This window comes from Alligator mississippiensis, chromosome 2, assembly GCF_030867095.1.
Source record: "Alligator mississippiensis isolate rAllMis1 chromosome 2, rAllMis1, whole genome shotgun sequence".
Taxonomy (NCBI): domain Eukaryota; kingdom Metazoa; phylum Chordata; order Crocodylia; family Alligatoridae; genus Alligator; species Alligator mississippiensis.
In genome coordinates this window covers 146,387,382-146,408,014 of record NC_081825.1, presented here as the reverse complement: position 1 = coordinate 146,408,014, position 20,633 = coordinate 146,387,382, and the positions used below count along the sequence as shown (strand labels likewise).

The window sequence follows — 20,633 nt, the reverse complement described above, 5'->3', positions numbered from 1 at the left end:
TAGACCAGACAGAGCAATATAAAATGGAGCAGTTGAGTTTTTGCCTTGAGGTTTGTTCATTTTGGCACTGTTTAGAAAAGCATATAAGCACATGTTTAAGTCCATTTTCCCTATTCACGGCCACAACTGAGCATGTGTTTAACTGCTACTCTTTTGCCATGGTCTCTGATGGACTGTTACACCACTTTTTCACTAGACAAGGAGGGGTTATTGAGCCAAGTAGATTATTGAGCCACTCATGCCTATAGGTATTTTGGGTGTTATTAAAATGCTTATTTTTGTTGTTGTTTGGCTTACAATATCACATAGTCTAGTGCTGCTGTTCATTCTACCAAGATCATTCCCAAGCCAGTAGGTAACTTAGTGTTATGACTTTTACTATGTACAGAAATCTGGCTTTGTCTCATCTCCCATTTCCCTTCTCTGATATGCAGTAAGCAATGCAAAATCAGTTTTTCAATGTAGCTTCAGTTGCTAAATAGCACTCAACCTCTGCAGCTGGAGAGAAGTAGTAGATAGACCCCAAGGAAAGTTTTGTTGATTTATTCTTAGTCAGAAAGGTAGTGACTTCAGTATGGGGCTAAAGGGCTTTGAAATGGAGAGCTTGGATGAGGAAAGATAATTTCATTTCCAGTAGGGGGCTCTGAGTACTCTGCTGTGTGAAGGGGTTAACATTAAGAAAGAAGCTTATTATGCATGTGCAATAGCTGAGTTGCAAATATTAACTTCTTAAAATAAGATACTTTGGAGTGTCTTAAACTTGAATGAAAGAAACCCCACTTATATAAAGACAGTAAACTTCCATTTAATTGTACATTTATAACTTTCAGGCTCTGGTTTCTATGCAGCTCAGTGTGAGACCTTAGCCTGGGGAGTGTTTTTGCAGCAGTTACAAAAATGTGATAAAAAGGGGCTCTGTAACACTACCACTCTAGCAGGCCTGGCTTCAGTAGCATCTATAATACTGTTCTAACATCACAGCCTGCTTTCCTTCCTTTCTCTGAGCTCTGTCTTTCCTCTGTGGTTCCCTTTTGAAATCAGAACTTTTAACCTCTTTACTGTTTGTTTTTTGGTGTGCTGTAATATAGGCTCTTTCTTTTTTACCCCTGAACTTGATTTCCTGGCTGCATTAGAAATGCAGGCATGCTGGATTGTGCGTGTTCACAGAGTTCTTCTAAACCATCTTTGCATCTGATTTTGTGATACCCTTTAGGGTTTTTTGTTTTTTTTTTTTAATTTTTATTTAGCTTTTAAAAAAAAAAATTATTTTCCATGATTGGTATTTCTTTGTTCAATTCAGGTTAGAATTGCCCCTACTGTCACTACCTGGAGTAACAAAACTCCTACTGCCCTTCCCAGCCATCCTCCTGCAGCCTCTCCCTCTGACACACAGGTATAACATTCATTATTCCTCTTTGAGCTCCTGCCCCATTTCAGTATTTATTCCATATACGATTTGTGTGCTTGCTGCAATCTGGTGCTTTGGGGGGAGACAGAAACAGATTTTCAAGTTCAGTCTGATTTTTTTTTTTCTACGTGAGTCTTAATATATTTCCAGATATTACTCCAGATGGCTAATTTTGCAAAAGCATCACTCAGCCAGTGCTTAATAAAATTGAGCTCAAATGATAACTTCCACAGCTTCTGTTTGGCTGTAGGCTAATTCAGGTGTGGCAAGAATTGAGTTTTCTTTCCCCTTTCTCCCTGACTTTGGAACTTAGAGGTTTCACCTTAAAAAGAATCTTGTTTGAAATATCTAGACAGCAGATTTTTGTGACCTACTAAACATGTATTGTTGCACATTACCTCTTCATTCTATAGATGACTGCATATTTCAAGAATGTCTGCTTCACAGTTACTTATTTAAATGACAGTACGTCACTTTGGTTGTGGTTCCCCTTTTTATGGTGCAAAACGTTTGGCTCACAAAAGTGGCAACATGATGGAGGTAGAATGATTAAGATAATTATGATTTACGCTGATTGCTCTTTTTGGCTCATGTGATTCAAGTCCTTTAAATGGAAAATTTTACTTTAATAACTTCTTATAAGCACAAACTAAATCTAATCTTTTTTTGTTTCTCTCTTTCCTGCAACCTTGTTTCCCAGGGAGACAATCCACCACCTCCAGGTTTTATTATGCCATCACAGCAGTCCCCATCTCCTGGCTACAACATGTACTCACAAATTGGGGCGCTATCAACTTATCCACAGAGTAAGTAGCAACAACTTCCCTCATCTCTCCCTTGAAAACAGGGGGTTCATGAGTTTGTTTAGAAGAGCAAGATTGCCAGAGAAACCACTCTTGTTCTGTGTGTTTAGTAGGGCTGTGCAAAGCTTTGGTTGCTGACTCAATCGGTAGAGATTCGTCCCGATTTGGCGGCTTAATCTCCGAATCCAATCAGGAGACCCTTTAATCTCTCTGAATTGAATCAGAACCCTCCGAATCAGTTTTGGAGAGATTTGATGATTTGGACATAGAAACAGCTTTAAATATTTTTTTCTACATACCTCAAGGTACCAGGCAGCTCATGGATGCTGGGGTAGATGGAGCATCCCATGGGAGTGCATGGGGTCCCCAGTGCACTCAACGGCAAACCCGGAAGTGGACCAGAAGCACTTCTGGTCCACTTCTGGGTCTGCCACCAAGCACGCGGTGGGCCCCCCCCTGCGCTCCTGTGGGACACTCCATCTGCCCCACCATCTCAGCGTTCACAAGCCATGCCTGGTACCTTGAGGTACGTAGAAAAAAACATTTAAAGCTGTGTCTGTGGCTGAATTATTGAATCTTCAGATTTGGATTTGGCCAAATCGAATCAGGACAGTAATCCGAATCAATGAATCGAATCACCATCCCCCGAATCAGGCTAAATCCAAATCAAATATGGCCCGCTTCACACACTCCCAGTACTTAGGAAGTTCGCACAAGTAGGGAAAACAGTCCTCCCTGAATAATCCATTGAAGTCTCTCTGACACCATTTGTGGTCACTCACCATACTAAGGGGTCTCTTATGAGTGATGATGTGACACTGCCTATTGAACAGCTAAACTACATGCGACTGCCAACAAACTTTTAAACTGGGCCTTAGTCTCAGATACTCAGAGGACCAATCTCTGTAGATGAGTCCATCCAGAGCCACCTGCTTCACCCAGTGGCACTGAGTTATTTAAAAAGAAGTTAGCATAGTAGAACTCGTATAGAGTGGTTCCGAAGAGAGAGAGTAAACATCAAGAAGGAAAGAGATGATAGATAAGGGGTTGGGTGAATACAAACTAGCAAAGGGAAGCTGCTCTACTATTTAAAACAAACTATTACAGCTGAACTTGAGGAAGACGGGGAGTAGAAGAAAAGAAAGGAAAGAGAATGAAGAAAGAACATGGAGCAGACAAGAATTAACAAATCCAGGCCATGTTGTTTTCTCTCTCTCTGCTCAGTTGTAAAACAGAAACAGTACTTTCTTGCCTCAGAGGCCTAATGTGGGGACTAAATTATTGTCCTGAAAGTTTCTCAGAGAAACAGACCCTGATCTTTCTAAAATGTTTCCCTTAGTGTTTATTCTGAGTGTGTTTTACAGTTAAAAGTTCTTGTCAAGAAGCAGATAGCCCTCTGACAGTCAGGGGCCTGGTGCCAGAGTAAGTAATTTTCCCTGCTTCCAATAAGAAGTCAAAATAAAGTGATGCTGAGGGTACAAGCACTGTATCATTGTAGGAAATGTCTTGCCACAAAGGTAATTGAAAAAGAAGGGGAAAGGAGGATGTGAATACTTCCACTAAGGAAATCTGAGATGGGTATAGTCTGAACCTCAACTACAGAAAGGGCCAAGCTACCATCCTTACCTTATACAAGTAGGAAACCCAGTTCATCACCTACTAGCAGCAAGACCCATAGCTAGCTCAAGACCCCACCAATATCAGAAGCTCAAGCTTGCTACATAAGGCAGGCTTCTTTTGTAACAGAGCGTTTTTCTGTCCAGAAAGCTGTCAAGCTTGTCTGAGGCTGAAGGCTTCTATTCAGATCAAATCAGAAAGAAAGACGTGATCTTAGTCAGGAAGAGGAAATGGGCCATTAAACTTGAGAGGAGAGTAGCTTTTTCCAAATCTAAAAATATTAACATGATGTGTTTACTAACTCTCTCTCCCTTTTCTCCCCTTGTGTAGCGTATCAGCCAACCCAGCAGTATTCTTTTGGAACAGGGGGACCAGCTCTTTATCAGCCCCAACAGCCTGCAGTGCCTCCTGCTTCAACCTCGTACCCTAACCCTTCTCCTAACCCTCCTTACATGCCTTCCGCTTGTCCACATTCCATGCCCTCTCCATTATACCCAGCACAGCCTCAGCCCTCTCCAACAAGCTTGAATCCTGGTGCTTCTTTCCCTCTTCCTTCAACTGGTGCATCCTTCCAGCATGGCAGGCCAGGAGCTCCAGCAACTTCTGCCACTTATGCATTGCCTACTGGACCAACAGGTACTCTGCCTGCCACCAGTGAGCTTCCTGCATCCCAAAGAACAGGTCTGCGCTTGAAAGGAAGGGGGGGGGGAAATTGTTTTGCTTTTGTGGGTTATGATGTTTGTTTGTTTGCCCAGTGAGTGATGAACTAATTAGTATAAAATATTACAGTGCTGTAGTATTGATGCACTGTGTTTCTAAAAATGGCATTATCCTTTTGGACGTTCTGCAGTGGGAAGGCCTTGTCTGCTACAGTTTGGAAGTACTATAGCTGCAGCTTGCAAACTCAGGTATTCTGGAAGTTGCACCCACCATGCTACTGAAAGAGGGAACCCTTCTTTAACACCAATCAACAAAACAGAATTGGGACTGCATTATTATTCCTCTGAGACTAGCAAGATATGGCTGGTGAACCAGTATATAAATTTAAGCAAATTCTGAAGCCATGGCAGGCCCATTGAGCCAAATGCTTCTCTTGTGCCCCAATTTAACCAGTGTAATCCTTCAGTAATATTATTCCTGATTTACAGTGCTTACATACGAAAGGGTATATGAAAACAAGAAAGGAAGGATATGAAAATGTTCTTTCATATCCTGATCAACAACAGAAAAATGTGGAGAAGGCAGATTTAAACCACCAGCCAACCCTGCAAAAGGTTAAGGCTACAGAAGAGGAAGATTATGAAAGGCAGAGCAAGTGTCATGTTTGGAGCTAATTTAATTTAAGAAACCTTTTCTCTTGAGCACCCTCTCAGTCATTGGCTCTGTTTTCTTAATCATCAAGTACGATGGGATTTAGTGCACTTTACCAATGGCCAAAATGATAATCCTCAGCAGTTTAGAAACGCTTGAAAGTGGTATGTTTTCTGTAAGCTGAGAAACAGCATGTGAACGATGCTAGAATGCATGAGCATTTCTGTGTGTCCATGGTTACAAAATGTATCAAGGTAGCACGGGACAAAATAACACAAAAAGAAAGGTTAAGCATTCATGACTAGTATTTTCATTTTATGCTGCTTTTGTGACTTATTGCATGGTGACCTGTCTCTATAAAGTGTGCAGTAGAGTGAGACCCTGGCACTGGTTGAGCAAACATCCCAGTGTCATGGTTAACAGGCCTCAAAGGCCGCACCATGGCACTCTTTCTCACTGCATTCCTAGTGGAGAAAATGCATTACACAGGGCATTATTAATAGTATATAGAGCCCTCCAGGTTGCCATGTGGAATCCAGCCCAGGTTAGGAGTGACTGAAAGGCCAGTGCTGTTTAGTGATTGATGTGAAATGCATTTGGTCTCGGTTCAGTTCTTAGTGTGCCATCTGCATGCATGCACAGTAAACCCTACTTGGCACCACTTGGTTACGTTGTCCCTTGGTGGAGAAGTCATGGATGAATGAGCTGGAGACTGAACTGTTTTTTGACAGTCCCCTTCCCCCTGCAGTCAGTAGGGTTAGGAAAGAGGTGCCCTTCACCCAAGGGCATGGGGTGGCTCTGGGCATATGGAAGAGACAGCGTGGGCTAAGCTTGTTTTGCCATTGTTCTGATGACACCTGTTACTTGAATAAACAGGCTTTCGAATGCAAGCCTCTCATTAGCATTACATTCATACACACACATTGTAGGAAGAAGACATCCAATCTGTCACAGGAAGAGTGGGGTCAGTTTTGTGGCCTGTCAGGGCCTCAGCAGCAATGTAGGGAAAAGTGTTTGTAGATGGTACGTCCTAGGACAGTGATTTTCAACTGAGGTGCCACAAGGCTCCCTCAAGGGTGCCCTATGCACTCCTCCATTAGGGCTCTAATTAGTTGTGTAGCTGTTCACAGTCCAGCATCCCCTACATGCCATCTGGACACAGGTGTAGGTTAAAAATGTCCAATCTTCTGTTTGCCGGGAGAGCAGGGCAGGGGTGACTGGGAAGGGCTGTGCATCCCAAGGCAGCCTTTCTGCCTGCTTTCAGCAAATACTGGAGCCCTAATACAGGAAGAGTATGTTCATGGGACACAGCTTTTCCTATACTGGCTGTGCAGCTGGCCCAGGGCAGTTCCAGCTGGGAAGCCCTGAGGTAAGTTGCAGCAGCAGCCATAGTGGTTCTCAGCCAGGAATGCTGACACGTTCAGAAGTGGTGGAGGGAAGCGCTAGCTTTGAAAAGGTTGAGAAACCAGTATAATAGGGAGATTCTTGATATCTATCCCCTGTATTTTGTATCTGGGCTGGGTGTCTTTTCCCTGGCCTGTTGTGGTAAGGCATTGTTTGCATGTGGGACTGGTTGCATACAATTTATTTTTTTGTGTGAGGAGAAAATGATAGTGAAGTGGATAGAGTAGGAGCTTTTGCTGAGTTTCCTAGCCTTGCAGAAGTATAGCAGCATGCTATAATACAGACAGCCTGGTCACTGTACTTTCAAATAAATGCAGGGAACAGGAAACTGCTTTAACAGGATTTTTCCCCTCTAATGTACTTTGTATGGGGTCCCATTATATTTGGGGCATGGTAATGCACTTAAGAGATTTGTCACCTGTTAAGTTTGTTGTGTTAAAGGTTTCAGTGATCTTTTCCATATAGCACTTTCAGAATTGGGCTAAGGTCTCCCAGCTGTGTGTGGTTGAAGTTTTGGATATGAATGGCAAGAGATGTCTTGTAGGTTGGTTTCTGGGAACCATATACATTTTTCTTGAGTCAATTTAGATGAATGATTTTGAATTCAAACATTCTAACATTTGGTTAGTTTTCCTTCTTGTTTGGAGCTATGACAGTGCATATCTTAGTCCAGTGAAATGCTGGTGCTAGAACATAAATCTATAAAAACCATATCAAATATGCTTACTAAACCTTAGGCTTAGCTTCAGATAAACCACAGTAAATCCGTTTCTTCTTTTTAAAATAGTATAACTGTTTTTCTATCCATGGCTACAAGAAACCAGGATTCATCAACAATTATTAGGTGCAACTTGAAATTATGACCTGCTCCATGGGAAAGAATGCGACCTAGTTTTCCAGGAGGGTAGAGGAGATGTGATTGTGCAGATCTGATCGGACAACATACCACAAATTAATGCTAGCCTTCAACTGGCTTCTTAATTAGATTAGGCACTTCTCAGGTGACACAACCCTCAACTTCTTACAAATACAGGTCAGGTCGTATTAATTTTTTTTTTTAAACATCTAAGTTATTTTTGTATTTTATCTGCAGAAAATCAGCTTACTCAAGACCAGGCCTCTGTCCTGCAAGGTGAACTAGCTACAGCATAACATTGAAATCATTAAGCCACAGCATCAAATTAACTGAATGGTCATTAGTGATGCATGCAAGCCTCAGCATACACACACATTCAGTGCTATAATGATCAATACATTTTTAATCAAAGCAAGTTTTATAATATCTTAATTAAAAAGTAACAGTATAAATGGAATTTTTAACCACAGAGGTCAATTGGTGCTTTTTTTTACTGCACTCTTCTATGAAATGATTGAGAGTAGTCATAATATTGTTTAAAAAAATAATTTCCATAGTATACAGGCTCCCTATCCCCAAACCTTTTGGAAACTAGTCTTCAAGATAGGCAGGAGAACAAGACCTGGGATATCTTGTCATCAAGGGATTGGACTGACCTGTAGTTAATAAAAACCCAGCTAAGAGAGATTTTTAATTGTTTAATCTGGCCCTTCAGTGTCAGTGGCTGTGAAATTAAAAGTTTAAGTGCTTGATAAATTTGAAGACAATTTAATTCTATCCTAAAATAATCCAGTCTGTTACATGAAGATGAATTTGGCATGTGCTAATTGAAAAACTGTGGTGAAAAAGTCCATTGAATTTTTCTTTTGGCCTTTTTTTGGTGGCTTTCTGCAATCAATTTTAATTACTTCAGGTAGGCAGCATTAATGTTGCATTCTAATACACTCTTCCCAATTAAACAGGAATCATGAAAAGATGGGAACAGTTCCTAATTCATGTCAGCTTTGTACTGCAAATTTTGTGGACGCATAGGAAGTGCTTTCTTTTAATGAGTTTCAGATTTCTTATGGAAAAATACTGAATAACATGATTTAAAGATGATTTTGTGCGGATACCTTCTATATTTCTGTTCCTTCATTGTGGCTATAGAAGATACCGGATTCACTAGTCTGCTCCTGTAGACTAGCTTTACCCTACTTTCAGGACCCACTCCATTTGTAATTCTGAATTAATGAGCTGGGTACACGTGACTGACAGCCACCTTGTATCTCCAGAGTGTACAGGTGCACCTGGCCTAGGATTTTTAAGATTCCTATTGCTGTTAGAAGTAGCCTTTCTGTTGTTGTTTAGGACTACATCTTATGGCCATTTAATTCTCTCTTGCAATAATCATTGAGGGTAGCAAGATTCAAAAAACATTTTCAGCAGAATTTTATTAACTTTTTTTCCCCCAAAGATTTTTGGGATACCAGCTGCTGATTTACTTTTATGGTAACATTAATAGGACTCTGATTACATTCTGATTTGTTCTGTTGGAAAACAGGAATGAAACCTTCATAAAATTGCTGAGAGACCATGTTAACCTACATTGCTTGCATGGCAGGGATGCAAAAGTGTAACTACACTTTTTGCCACATTAAGTAGTTGCCACCATTTTTAGAGGGATTGCATATGTAAAATCGCTCTCCTAGAAAATGGGAGAATGCTAAATGGTTTTTTATGTTGAATCCTAGAAACATTATTTAATGGGGCCAAAAGATTTATACTTTGTAGGAGGAGGGGAGGGGACTGCTCACTCAAGATGATTAGGTCATTCCAGCTTAGCTGTTAAACAGCAAAATCACCTAACCTACCTAAGGTCCTCAGAACATAAGGACTTTTACTATAATGAATTTCAAGACTTTCTGGATAGTGCAGGGAATATGTTAATTTACTATAATGGATTTTAACGGTGCATAAATGGAGAATCCCAGTTTTAGTTAGCTGGTCCCCAACTGCCAGTTTTACAGTTATGGAAGAGTGTGAAAGATGTACATATTGCTGAGGTAGTGAGTTTAGAGGAGTAGTACAGAAAGTGGACCTCTGGCCCAACTTCTGGGATCCTAGCAAACAGTTCATGTGACATTTCTTTTCTTGTTGTTGATCTTCCAGGACCTCAAAATGGTTGGAATGATCCTCCTGCGTTGAACAGAGTTGCAAAGAAAAAGAAGGTACTGTAAGATGTGTATATGAAGGTAATAAGAAGTTAGTACTGGGATGGGCTGCTCACTGGACAAGACAGGAAGGAACTACCTGGGTCAAGTCCAGTCCCTACTAAATTGCTTGCATTGCAGTCAAATAGTAGCATTAACTAAAAGTTACAAAAAACCATTGTTGGAAGAAGGAAAAGGAAGCGTTACTGCCCAACACCAATTTAATAGTACCATGAAGAACTCTTGCCTTTCATTCAGGGAAGATATAACTGTTCACCAGACACTGTCTCCTAAAATATTTATATATCCAAAAGCAATTAAATTTGTGGGGAAGCCATCATGACAACAATACCTTGGGTTGTTTTTGTCTGTGGAAAAGCTACTGAGTTGTGCATGAGATTTTACCTACAACTAGATCCAGAACTGATGTAAATTCTCAGACCTCTAATGACCTCACATGCAGTATAACTACACAAGTTGAGGATCTGGCTCCCAGGTTCTAGTAAAGATAAGACAAGCATTGTGATGGAGAGCATGACGTCAACTTCAGTTTTTATAAAAGAACAAGGGTGGGGAATTGCAGCATGATCAGCACAGGGGACAGAAAGTCAATGCTAATAGGCTAGAAAGACTCTTTCAGACCAGTGGCTCAGGCTGAACTTTTATGTGCCAGCAGCCCAGGTGAAATCAGGTAGTTGTGATCAGTTTTCATGTACAAGTTCCTTTAGCACAAAACCTATGAGAATCTTTACCATTTGGGCATTTTCAGTGGCTAAGGTTTGGAGTGTGCATGGAGACAAAGCAATAGTAACTTGTACCTCTGTCATGTAGTCTTTCCAATTCAGGATTTGTAAAATTTGCCAAAATGGAGTGGGGAAATTTTCACTGCTTCCCTCTGTGCTGAGCCTGCTTCTGAGTTTTAGAATCCAAAAATGTCAATGTAGGATCTTTTGGACATGGCTAAGGTTCACAGATAGAAAGGGGGAATGTGTACCTGTCTACATTATTTCCTGCTGCTAAAAGATGATGCAGTAATAATGTTAGACTGGACATTAGGAAGAACTTCTTCACAGTTCAAGTGGCCAAAGTCTGGAATGGGCTCCCAAGGGAGGTGGTGCTCTCCCCTACCCTGGGGGTCTTCAAGAGGAGGTTAGATAACCATCTAGCTGGGGTCATCTAGACCCAGCACTCTTTCCTGCCTATGCAGGGGGTTGGACTCGATGATCTATTGAGGTCGCTTCCGACCCTAACATCTATGAATCTATAAACACTGATTAGGGAACATTTTTTTTAACTTGGATTGTTCTTCTTCTTGTTGTATGCTTTTGTCATCACCATAACTGCTGTAATAGAAACTGATTTTTAAGGATTTTTATTTTTTAAAGTAAGGAGTCACGGACTTTGTCCCCCGTGCCCTATTTTCTGCTGAACAAGACTCCATCAAGAACACTTATGCATTGGTACTGCACATGCTCAATGTAGTCCAATGTCGGGTTTTAACAAGTTTTGAAGTATTTGGTTAAATATTAATAAATGGTTTTACAAGAATCTTTATTGTAAAAGAGAGCCAATTTTTGCATTGCCTCCTGGAGCCAAGGTATAACTTTTCAATCATTATCCCATGAGTAATGACTCAGTGTTTTGTTTGTTAAGAATTGAGTGCTGTGACACACTTTACTATAAATACAGCTTTTGGTTTTATTCAATTATGATCAAAACATGTCTCCTCCCACAACAGTCAACACTCAACATCTTGGATACTTTCATTGTTCCCTCTCAAGGCAAAAAAGCACCAACATTCTCTTTAGGGTTGGTGTTCTCCTATAATTGTAGCAAAGATCAGCATCCCATTAGTCACTGTTCTTTCCTCTATCGAACCATGTCTCTTAACATCTAGAGCCTCAAAGAATTAGGCACTATTTCAAAAACATGCTAATAATTTGATATAATAGAAATATTTTTGTCAGAGGCTTGAATCTCATTTGAATGGTTCATTGTTTGCATGGCACTCTCCATGGCCTAGGCCAGCGATCAGCAACCTTTTTTGCAGTGGTCAGCCAGAATGACCTGGCTCAGGTCTGGGGCAGGCCAGTGTAAGGTCTTGGCCGCCACCACTACTTCCTGCCACTTGGCCACAGCATGGGCAAAGCTTCTCGTTGGGGTCACAAGCTGAATGCAGCCCACAGACCATAGGTTGCCAACTGCTGGCCTGTGCACTTATAGCGAGCAATGTACAGGCATCTGGGAGAAAGGGCCTGTGTCTTACATATCTGTATTACTATGTGATATTAGGTAGATAGGATTATTGTACAACAGTTCCTTTTGGGGAAATGATGAACAGCACATGTCAAGCAAACTTTTTATTGCCTTTATTCCTTTTTTTCCTATTTTAAGATGCCTGATAACTTCATGCCTCCTGTCCCCATCACATCTCCAATAATGAATCCTCTGACGGATCCACAATCCCAGATGCAGCAACCTCCAACTTCAGCACCACCTGCAGCCCAGGCTGCCTTTCAGCCTTCGCACCTTCCATTGGGACAGCCTGTTTTACAAAACCCTTTCCAGCCTATTCAGCAGCCCCTGGGGCAGTCGATCATGCCCCCTGCTGTCTCAAAGCCAAGCACTGAGGGGGCACCAGGAGCCCCAATTGGCAATACCATGCAGGTAAGGGTAACTAGTGTATTCATTAGATGATATGTTTAGATTAAACTGATAATACACCTCTTGCACTGTAACTAAACAAGCCTCTTTCAATCAAGGTGAGGAGTGTTTACATGGTGGTTTGCATAGTTTAGCTAAATGACTTTAAAAACTGCTTTAAGTTAAACAAATGCAATATTCCTAAGCAGATGAAGCCTGAGAGAAAAGGCAGCATCCAGAAAAGAATCATCCTTTGTTTGTTTCCATTAACCCAGATGTTAAACGCTTTATCTCCTTTGCTCAAAAAAGATGACTAACCCCATGCAGGTGTTTACTTTCCTAACTAGCAGAATCTACGTGTCTGAGTTTTTAACCATCCTCCCCGCTCTGAACTTTGTGCTTATAACCAAATGTTTAGTTGCTGACACACTGCATGTAATACAGTGCTTAGCCTGGCAGCCTAGACAAATGAACAGTATTTCCAAGACTTTGTAGCTTGTCACAGCTGCCCTCTGGACGGTGCACATCATATGCCCCCTTTCATCTCAGAGACCAATAATACCATCCCTACAGGGTTATCAACTTCACAGGCATGCAGGCAAGGAGTATATAAGTATATTCAGATTGTTAGTAACTTGGATCCAGCTTAGAATTAAAAAAATAAACATAACTGAGTAAATACAACCCCCTCACACACCTCTTCTTCTTTAGCTTGTCCAGTCATTGCCTACAGAGAAGATAACAAAGAAGCCTATACCTGATGAGCATCTAATTCTGAAGACCACATTTGAAGCTCTCATCCAGAGATGCTTGTTGTCTGCCACTGATCCAGTAAGTCTCTGCAGTATATCATACATTTGTGAGGTAATTCTGTGTTTGACAGTATTATACCATATGTAATCAAATAGATGATGACTCTGATTTATAACACAACTTCCCAATAATTAGAGTCTATAAATGAAAAAATTGATGGCAACTCTGGATCCTCCTGGATCATGGTGTATGCATGAGGGCCACTTAGACCTTTGATACATATGCCTGGGCAGGAATCCTTGGAGGAATGGAGGCTGCCCAGACCTTCCATCCTCCCTTTAGGCCATTGTGACAGTCCAAAGACCAGATATTTGGTGCCACTATCACTGTATTTGTATAAGTGTCTGGGAATTGAACCCAGGTCTCCTGTAAGGTAGGCAAGGATGCTACCACTGAACCACAGGGGACTCCAAATGAAAAAAATGTAAATTTGTTATTACTATCCAGGCATAGGCTCTAATGATTGTAGGTTTGCCTTGAATTTGTCCCCCTCCGACTGCTGCAGCAGGAAAAAATGAATCTAGGGGGTCAGGCAACCCTTTGCTCTCTGCTTCCCCCCCCCAGTTTTTTCCTTTGGCAGCTGCTTCCCCCTCTCCTTACTTTCAGACCCTGTACTCCCTGAGCACATAGAAGTGAGAAGCAAATTTGAAAACACTAACTTTGAAATAAAACATTGCTGTAGAAATGTGCATATATTACCCATAGACTTAGTTCATCCAGAATTGATGCATATTACCTTTTCTTGAAACTGCTGCAGGTTTTAGCGCAGGGACTCCATAAATGCACTTTTGAGCAGCACTTGGAAACCTACTTAAATGTAGTATAAACAGTGCATAATATTAGTCCAAGGCCAGAGGCTCATGGTTTACCACAAAGTTTACTGGGATTGGCCCCAGCAGAGTCAACAGCATTTCAAACCACAGTGATCCCACAGCTCAGCATTGCTTAGTATGTGTCCTCCAAATAACCCAAAAAGGATCCATGAGCTAATTAGCCCCCACTCATGGCTGGAGGTGGTTGTTCTTGTCGCTAGTCCTGGGATCCTCCCAAAATGTGTATGCAAATGAGGTGCAGGGCAACCTAATCTGGCTTCACCTCATGGAGGGGTAGGCCCACACTAATATACACCAGGCTAAGAGGCGGGGTGAAAGAGGGATTCTGAGTGAACTGTTTGGGGCCCCATTTGGTGATGTTTGTCAGATATGTAAGGGTGATGAAGAAATGGGAATCACTGGAAATGGGAAAGAAAGGCTCAACTTAGCTGTGGGAATGAAGAGGAAGTTGAAATGTATGCAATGCAGTGGCTCACAATGACTTGGAAAAGAGTCAGTGGTGAGGGGGACTTCGCTTAATGAGCATTACCGTATGTCTTCCTCACATGGGCTGTAGTAACTACCCTTGTGGTCTGTTTCCATCAGTAATGTTTACCCATTGTGGGCTATGTGTGTTATAGTCATTCTTAGTGTTGGCTGCATTTAATCAACTTTATAGTTGGCTCCCATTGTTGAGTACATGCTGCTTTTGTCAGGAATTTAATGATATACAAGGAAATCTCACTAAATAAATTATCTATAATTATAAAGATGAGGGGCTTTTTTCCCCCATGCCAATTTGTGAGGAGAGGGAGACCTTCTCAGGGATATGAATAAATATGGTAATTAGTGGGACAGAGTGGTGACTGTGTATTAATCAGTGATAACATTCCCTCATTTGTATAGTAATTTTTCAGTCCAAAGAATTCCAGAAAACTTCACAAACTCAAATTTATACACAGGGCCCCACGTGCCACTGTGACACCACTGCTCTGAGAGTGAAGCGTAGCAGCTGTTCAGAAACACACAGCAAGAATTTAAAATGGGAAACAAGCAACTAGGGGTGAAATCATGATTTCACTGAAGCCTGGGGTTAAACTCCCATTGAATTCATTGAGGTCAGGATTCTGCCCAGGATCTTTTGTTTGATGTAGTGCTGAACATCCTGACTGTCTGAGGGGCCAGTTTCCAGGTCTCCATCACTTTCTTCCTGGGGGAGTAGGGCAAGACAGCATCACTTTTTAGGGGGAGAGGGAGGGAAAAGAAGAATTCTTTTTGTCACACAACAGTAAGCCCCTTCCATGCTAGTGTTGATGGGCACTAAATGGGACTCCCTTCTTGTCTTTTTCCAACTGGAAGAACTGGGCTTGCTTTGGGAGTGGGGTGAATTCTGCCCCTGTCTCCATTAAGGGTTCTTTTCCTGTCTCTTCCCATCATACACACACCTGTGAAGTATCCCCTACACTAAATTGATTCTGTATGTCATGTTCTTATTTTGCTTGCTTAATCAGCTCCTTCTAATTGGGAGCAAGGAACACCATCTGCCAATGTAGATACTAGGTGAGGCTGCTGTGTATCAGCCTCTTGAGTCTGAGACAGTGAATGGAAGGACCGGATTATTCACCAGTTCTTCATAGTTGACATACACTTTGTAAGAGCAAACAGAAAGAAAGTTTGCAACTTAGAGACAGGGAAGGACCGTGGTCAGTCAGCATTAAGGGAACCATAAGAACTGGCAGGGAATGTCATTTCTATCCTCTGAAAATTTTCAAGCTTTTACAAATTGTGTCCAGCCAGAATCAGAATGAACCCTTCTTACAGACAGTGCTTACCTCCTCGCATAGTGGCAGGGCAATTGTGGGCAAGGGAGGAAGAGCAGCTGGCCAGGGATGGATGTGTTCTTACCTCCCCACACCCTGTGGCACACTTACAAGCATCTTGTAGCACCCTGGGTGCTCCAGTTCCCCAGTGGAGGATTACAGCTTTAAGGAAAATAGTGTAGAGGGGAGGCAGCTAATAAACTCTTTGTCCTCTTCTTCCCATTATCATGACTTCTTCATTTAAAAAAGTTAAATTCATATTCTATCACTAACACCCTTTTTTCTTTTCCCCCCCTCCTATATAAGAGACACTTTTTCTAGTATATCAACATAGTCATTTGTTTATAAATCCCATAGACTTTCTTGGGAGCAATAAATACCCTGTTATGTAGTAGCAGGAAAAGCATTTTTGTTTCCATCCATATATTTGTGGGCAGATATTAGCAGACTCTACCAGGACCTGTTGTTCTAAAATTGTTCTGCTCTGTTGGTTATAACAGGGGCTTGGGAGTCAGGAGAACTACTTCCAGTTGTCCCAGTGGCTTAGGTGATAGCTTGATGCTGTTTACTGAACATACACATTCACCCCATCCCTTTGGTCTTCAATTCCCCCCAACCTGGAAAATGAGAATATTACCACATCCTGTTAAGTGCTTTGAGACTAGCATCACAAATTCTTGTCTGAGAGACCAAGTCCTAAGAGGTGTTTCCTTCATCCACTCATTTTGAGATCCCATTTTCTGTCTCCTTTAAACCATGAGCTACTATACAATGTCCCACCAAGCTGATGCTGAAAGGTGCTTGTGGGAATGATGCTGTCTGACACTTTTGCCATCTGAAGCAGTCACATTTAATCTCTGCCATTCATCAACCATCCATTACCAAATCTCTGCTGGAACATACTGTTAGACTTTTTAATTCTCTCCCTGCTATTATTTAACTCAGGAATGCATTCTGACTCAGTGAAATGTACTATGTGCATATATGCATACACCATATTTTCTGATGTATAAGTTGCAGAATTTTTTCCCCTGAAAAAAGAGGTCTATTCACCAAAGCTGTGTAACAATGAATACATGAAATCGGTATAATAAAAGTTGGCTAAAATTCAATACATTTTATATTAAAACTTTCACCCAGAATCTTATCCTTTTTGGGAAGAGTGCATCTTATATACATATGTGTCTTATTCATTGGAAAATAAAGAATGTTCGTTCCAGAAGGTTCTTGCAGTGGTCAGGAGAAGAAATGCCAAGATCTTTCCCCATCAATGCTCTCTTCTGGGGCTGTTAGCTTATTTTAATTCATGTTTCAATCGTGGCAGTATTCATCAATATACTTTTTATCACATGCAATGCCCTATTTAAAACCTTATGACACTCCAGTTTTACTTTGATTATTCTTGTGTAGAAGCTCATATTTTTACAGCTGTTGGCAAACCTGATCTGGGATGAAATTCACCATCCCTCTCCCCTCAGTGGTGTGATGATCTTAGTGGCAAATGATGAAATTCCATCCCATCCCTAGAGTAGAAACACAAATTTGCCTGAGGTGAAACAAAGCATACCATTCTAAGAAATATTTTGCCGCTGCTGTGGTAAAATGACCACAAATGTGTTTGTAAATTGTCTTCTCGTTGCAAACGCACACTAAGTACAAAAGGTGTTTTAAGTGGGGGTTGGGGTTTTGTTTTTCTTGTGATAGGGAGGGGTTAGTTTTCAGAGTTGCAATCAGAATTTGTTTGCAAAAATACCTGTTTCTACTCTTAATAGCCCTGCAATTAGAATGGGTTCTGAATTAGCAAACTACATTTCTTCAATTTTTGTCCCTTATTACTGCCTATTCCTGAGCCCTCTTCAGCATATCTGGTCATTTTAATCTTACTATTATTTTTACGTATCTGGAAAAAAGTATTTCCCATTAACTGCAAAACCAAATTTTATAATGGCTGCTGTCGGCAACATCTGTGGTGACAGGTACTCATCAAACAGTTTGAAGGTGCTGTATAATGAAAACAATGCTAAGCAAGGAATCTGTTTCTGCTATCCATTTATGTAGTTCCTTTTGTAGCTAAAACCTTTCATCAAATTAAAATCAGGACTGTTTTCCTCAATCAAATATTGTTCAGTATCTTCATTAATTACTTGGAGAACAGAATTGAGCATATCCTTAATAAATCTGTGGACAACACCAGGTTGGGTGGAGCAGCAGACACTTTAAAGGAGAAGATTAGGATTCAGAGTGACCTTGATAAATAATAAAAATGGTTTGAAACAAACAGGATGAAATTCAGTAAGGACAAGTGCAAAGTACTGCACTTAAGAAGGAACAATCAAATGCAGCAATGTTGCAAAAAAGGACATGAGAGTTTTCAGGGATCACAAGCTAAATTAGGAGTTAACAGTGTAATTTTGATGCAAAAAAGCTAATAGTGTACTAGGATGTATTAGCAGGAGTGTTTGCAAGTCACAAGAAGTGCTTCTGCTATCTAGCACTGGTGAGGTCTCACCTGGAGTACTGAGTCTAGTTGTGAGCTCCACAGTCCAAGAAAGACATGGGTAAATTAGAAAAAGTCCAAAGAAGAGCAATAAAGCTGATAAGAGGTCTACATGACATACCAAGTGAGGAAAGGCTTGAGAAAGTGGGATTGTTTAGTGGGGAAAAGAGAAGACTAAGGGGGGATTTTATAACAGTCTTCACAAAATAGGTTGTTAAAGGGAGAATTGTGATTGACTGTTTTCTGTATCCAGACGACAGGACTAGAAGCAATGGTCTGTAACTGAAAAACAGAAAACTTACGTTGCATGTCAGGAAGACTTTTCTAACTCTTTTGGTAAGTGACAAAGTAGGTTGTTGCCTGTGAGAGCTTATGCCTCTCTGAACCAGGTGCCGCACTGCCCTACCTTCTGCCTGGCTTCAGACTAGTGTGACTTGCCACCTCCAAACTCAGAGGGTTGGTAAGCACTGAAACAACAATTTACCTAGAGTTTGAGCAAGGAGTTGGACAAGATTGACCTCCTAAAATCCCTCCTGCCCTGCTTATCTATTATTCTTATATTGTTCTACTCTCTTTTCTTTTCTGTTACAGCAAACAAAGAGGAAGCTAGATGATGCAAACAAGCGTCTGGAGTTTCTATATGACAGACTTAGGGAACAGACAGTAAGTTTTGGGGGGGGGTGGGAAGGGGAAGGGTATTACTGTTGCATTTTATAAGTAGGATGTGTATTGTGCTAGTAGCTAGTGAGCCTATAGTGCACTAAACCCATAGTAAGTGTCCCAAAGAGCTGATAAACAGACAAGATGGTTAAAGGAAATAACATCCCCATTTTACAAAAATGGCACATAAATGCAATAACCCAGATCCTCAAAGGTTTTTAGGTACTTAACCAATATCGAAACCAGTGGGACCTAGATACCCTTAAGGATCCAGGCCTAAGCAATTTTTTCAAGGTCACTTTGGCAGAACCAAGGATTGAGCATATATCTCCTGAATTACCAGTCTGGTACCTGAACCACAACATTTTTCTTTAACAGCAAATATTTGTTTCCATTTATACATGGAATAATTCCTGGAGAGCTGCCATACCTGAAAACAAATGAAAAACTGTGGGTAACTTAATTCCACTAATACGATTTATTCGGCATAGTATTTAACATTGGTACTGTAAGCTCATGGAGATATGATATCTAAGTGGCATTGAAATCTCATGTGGGCTTTTGTGCAATGGTAGAGAATATAGGCTTTCATTCATCTTCCAGCCCTCCTCAGCAAAGTTTTCCAGACCATTTCCCCCCTAAGTCATTGTTTCATAGTAGTTTGGGGGATGGTGGTCAGAATATTCTGGTGATTGAGTATTCCACCCTCCCACCCCCCTTAATGACAGCTCTGGAGTCTATTGAAATCGATTAAAAAAGACTTCTATTATCTTCACCAAATTATGGTCCAAGCCTGTGATTCTTTAGCTTGCCATTTCAGATAGATGACCCAGGTTTCCACACAGTCATCAGTTTGAGGTCCAACTTTGGCTAATTCAGTCTTCTGCCTTTGGTGCTCTTCTTTCTGCTAAACATTTTTGTCTTGTTGGCTTCATTGCAGCTTTCCCCCACAATCATCAATGGCTTGCACAGCATTGCAAAGAGCATTGAAACGAGAAACTACACAGAGGGACTAAACATCCACACTCATATTGTCAGCACCAGCAACTTCAGTGAAACATCCGCCTTCATGCCAGTGCTGAAAGTTGTGCTTACTCAGGCCAATAAGCTGGGTGTGTGATGTGACCTCCTGACCTCTGCAGAGCTTATGATGTCACTTTTTCCAAAGAAGTGCATTTCTACAATATGTGCAAGGCATGGACCGGGTATCAGTCCCTATAGCATGTTGCGGTAGAAATCTGATCCATGGCATTAAATCATTCCTGCAGAATATTTTCACCTTAGAATGGCCTTTGAGCCCCAGTGCTTTGTTTTTATTTTAATCTTTTATCATCCCTAATGATTCCTGTCTACAGATAGTATATTTAATGGATTATGCCCCATATTGTCAATTTTAAATGCATGCTATACTGCTAAACAGTGGCTTTTAATATACAGGAGTACCCTACAGTGACCCTACTCCTATCAAAGAAGATGATAGATTGTGTATCAGACCTTAAAACAAGTTCTGTCCCTTACCTCCCTCCCTGTCATTCCTTCATATCCACCAGATTAAAGTGTCTGATCCTGTTTTAAGTGTATTTGGTCTTTCATTTTTTTAGAACTGCCTTCAGTTCAGTCCAATAAAATTAGATGTTGAATAGCTTAATTTTGCATGGATCAAATAAGAAAAATAAAAACTAATGTGGTATTTTCAGTAAATGTTAATTTATTAAATCATTTGTTCTGAAATGAAGCTTTGGGAGTTGTACATGGAGCTAAACAGGGGCATTTTCCATTCCACTGGGAAGTGAAGGA

General features: G+C 40.9%; 1 protein-coding gene across 11 annotated transcripts in view; it reads left to right on the top strand.

Moving 5' to 3' along the window:
* The window catches only part of SEC31A (SEC31 homolog A, COPII coat complex component), a 69,605-nt gene extending 49,200 nt beyond the window's left edge, over positions 1-20,405 (top strand). For 2 of the 11 annotated variants that reach the window (XM_019483931.2, XM_019483930.2), the window contains exons 21-29: positions 1,301-1,393; positions 2,109-2,214; positions 4,159-4,509; positions 7,637-7,675; positions 9,551-9,609; positions 11,986-12,258; positions 12,946-13,065; positions 18,768-18,839; positions 19,777-20,405. In XM_019483931.2, coding sequence (XP_019339476.1) covers positions 1,301-1,393; positions 2,109-2,214; positions 4,159-4,509; positions 7,637-7,675; positions 9,551-9,609; positions 11,986-12,258; positions 12,946-13,065; positions 18,768-18,839; positions 19,777-19,956 — 1,293 coding nt within the window. In that variant the 3' untranslated portion in view covers positions 19,957-20,405. Of the gene's footprint in view, positions 1-1,300; positions 1,394-2,108; positions 2,215-4,158; positions 4,510-7,636; positions 7,676-9,550; positions 9,610-11,985; positions 12,259-12,945; positions 13,066-18,429; positions 18,745-18,767; positions 18,840-19,776 lie in introns of those variants that run through there. The other 9 variants (XM_019483933.2, XM_059722230.1, XM_019483934.2 and 6 more) reach the window with 9 other exon arrangements.
* Positions 20,406-20,633: the final 228 nt, after the last annotated feature.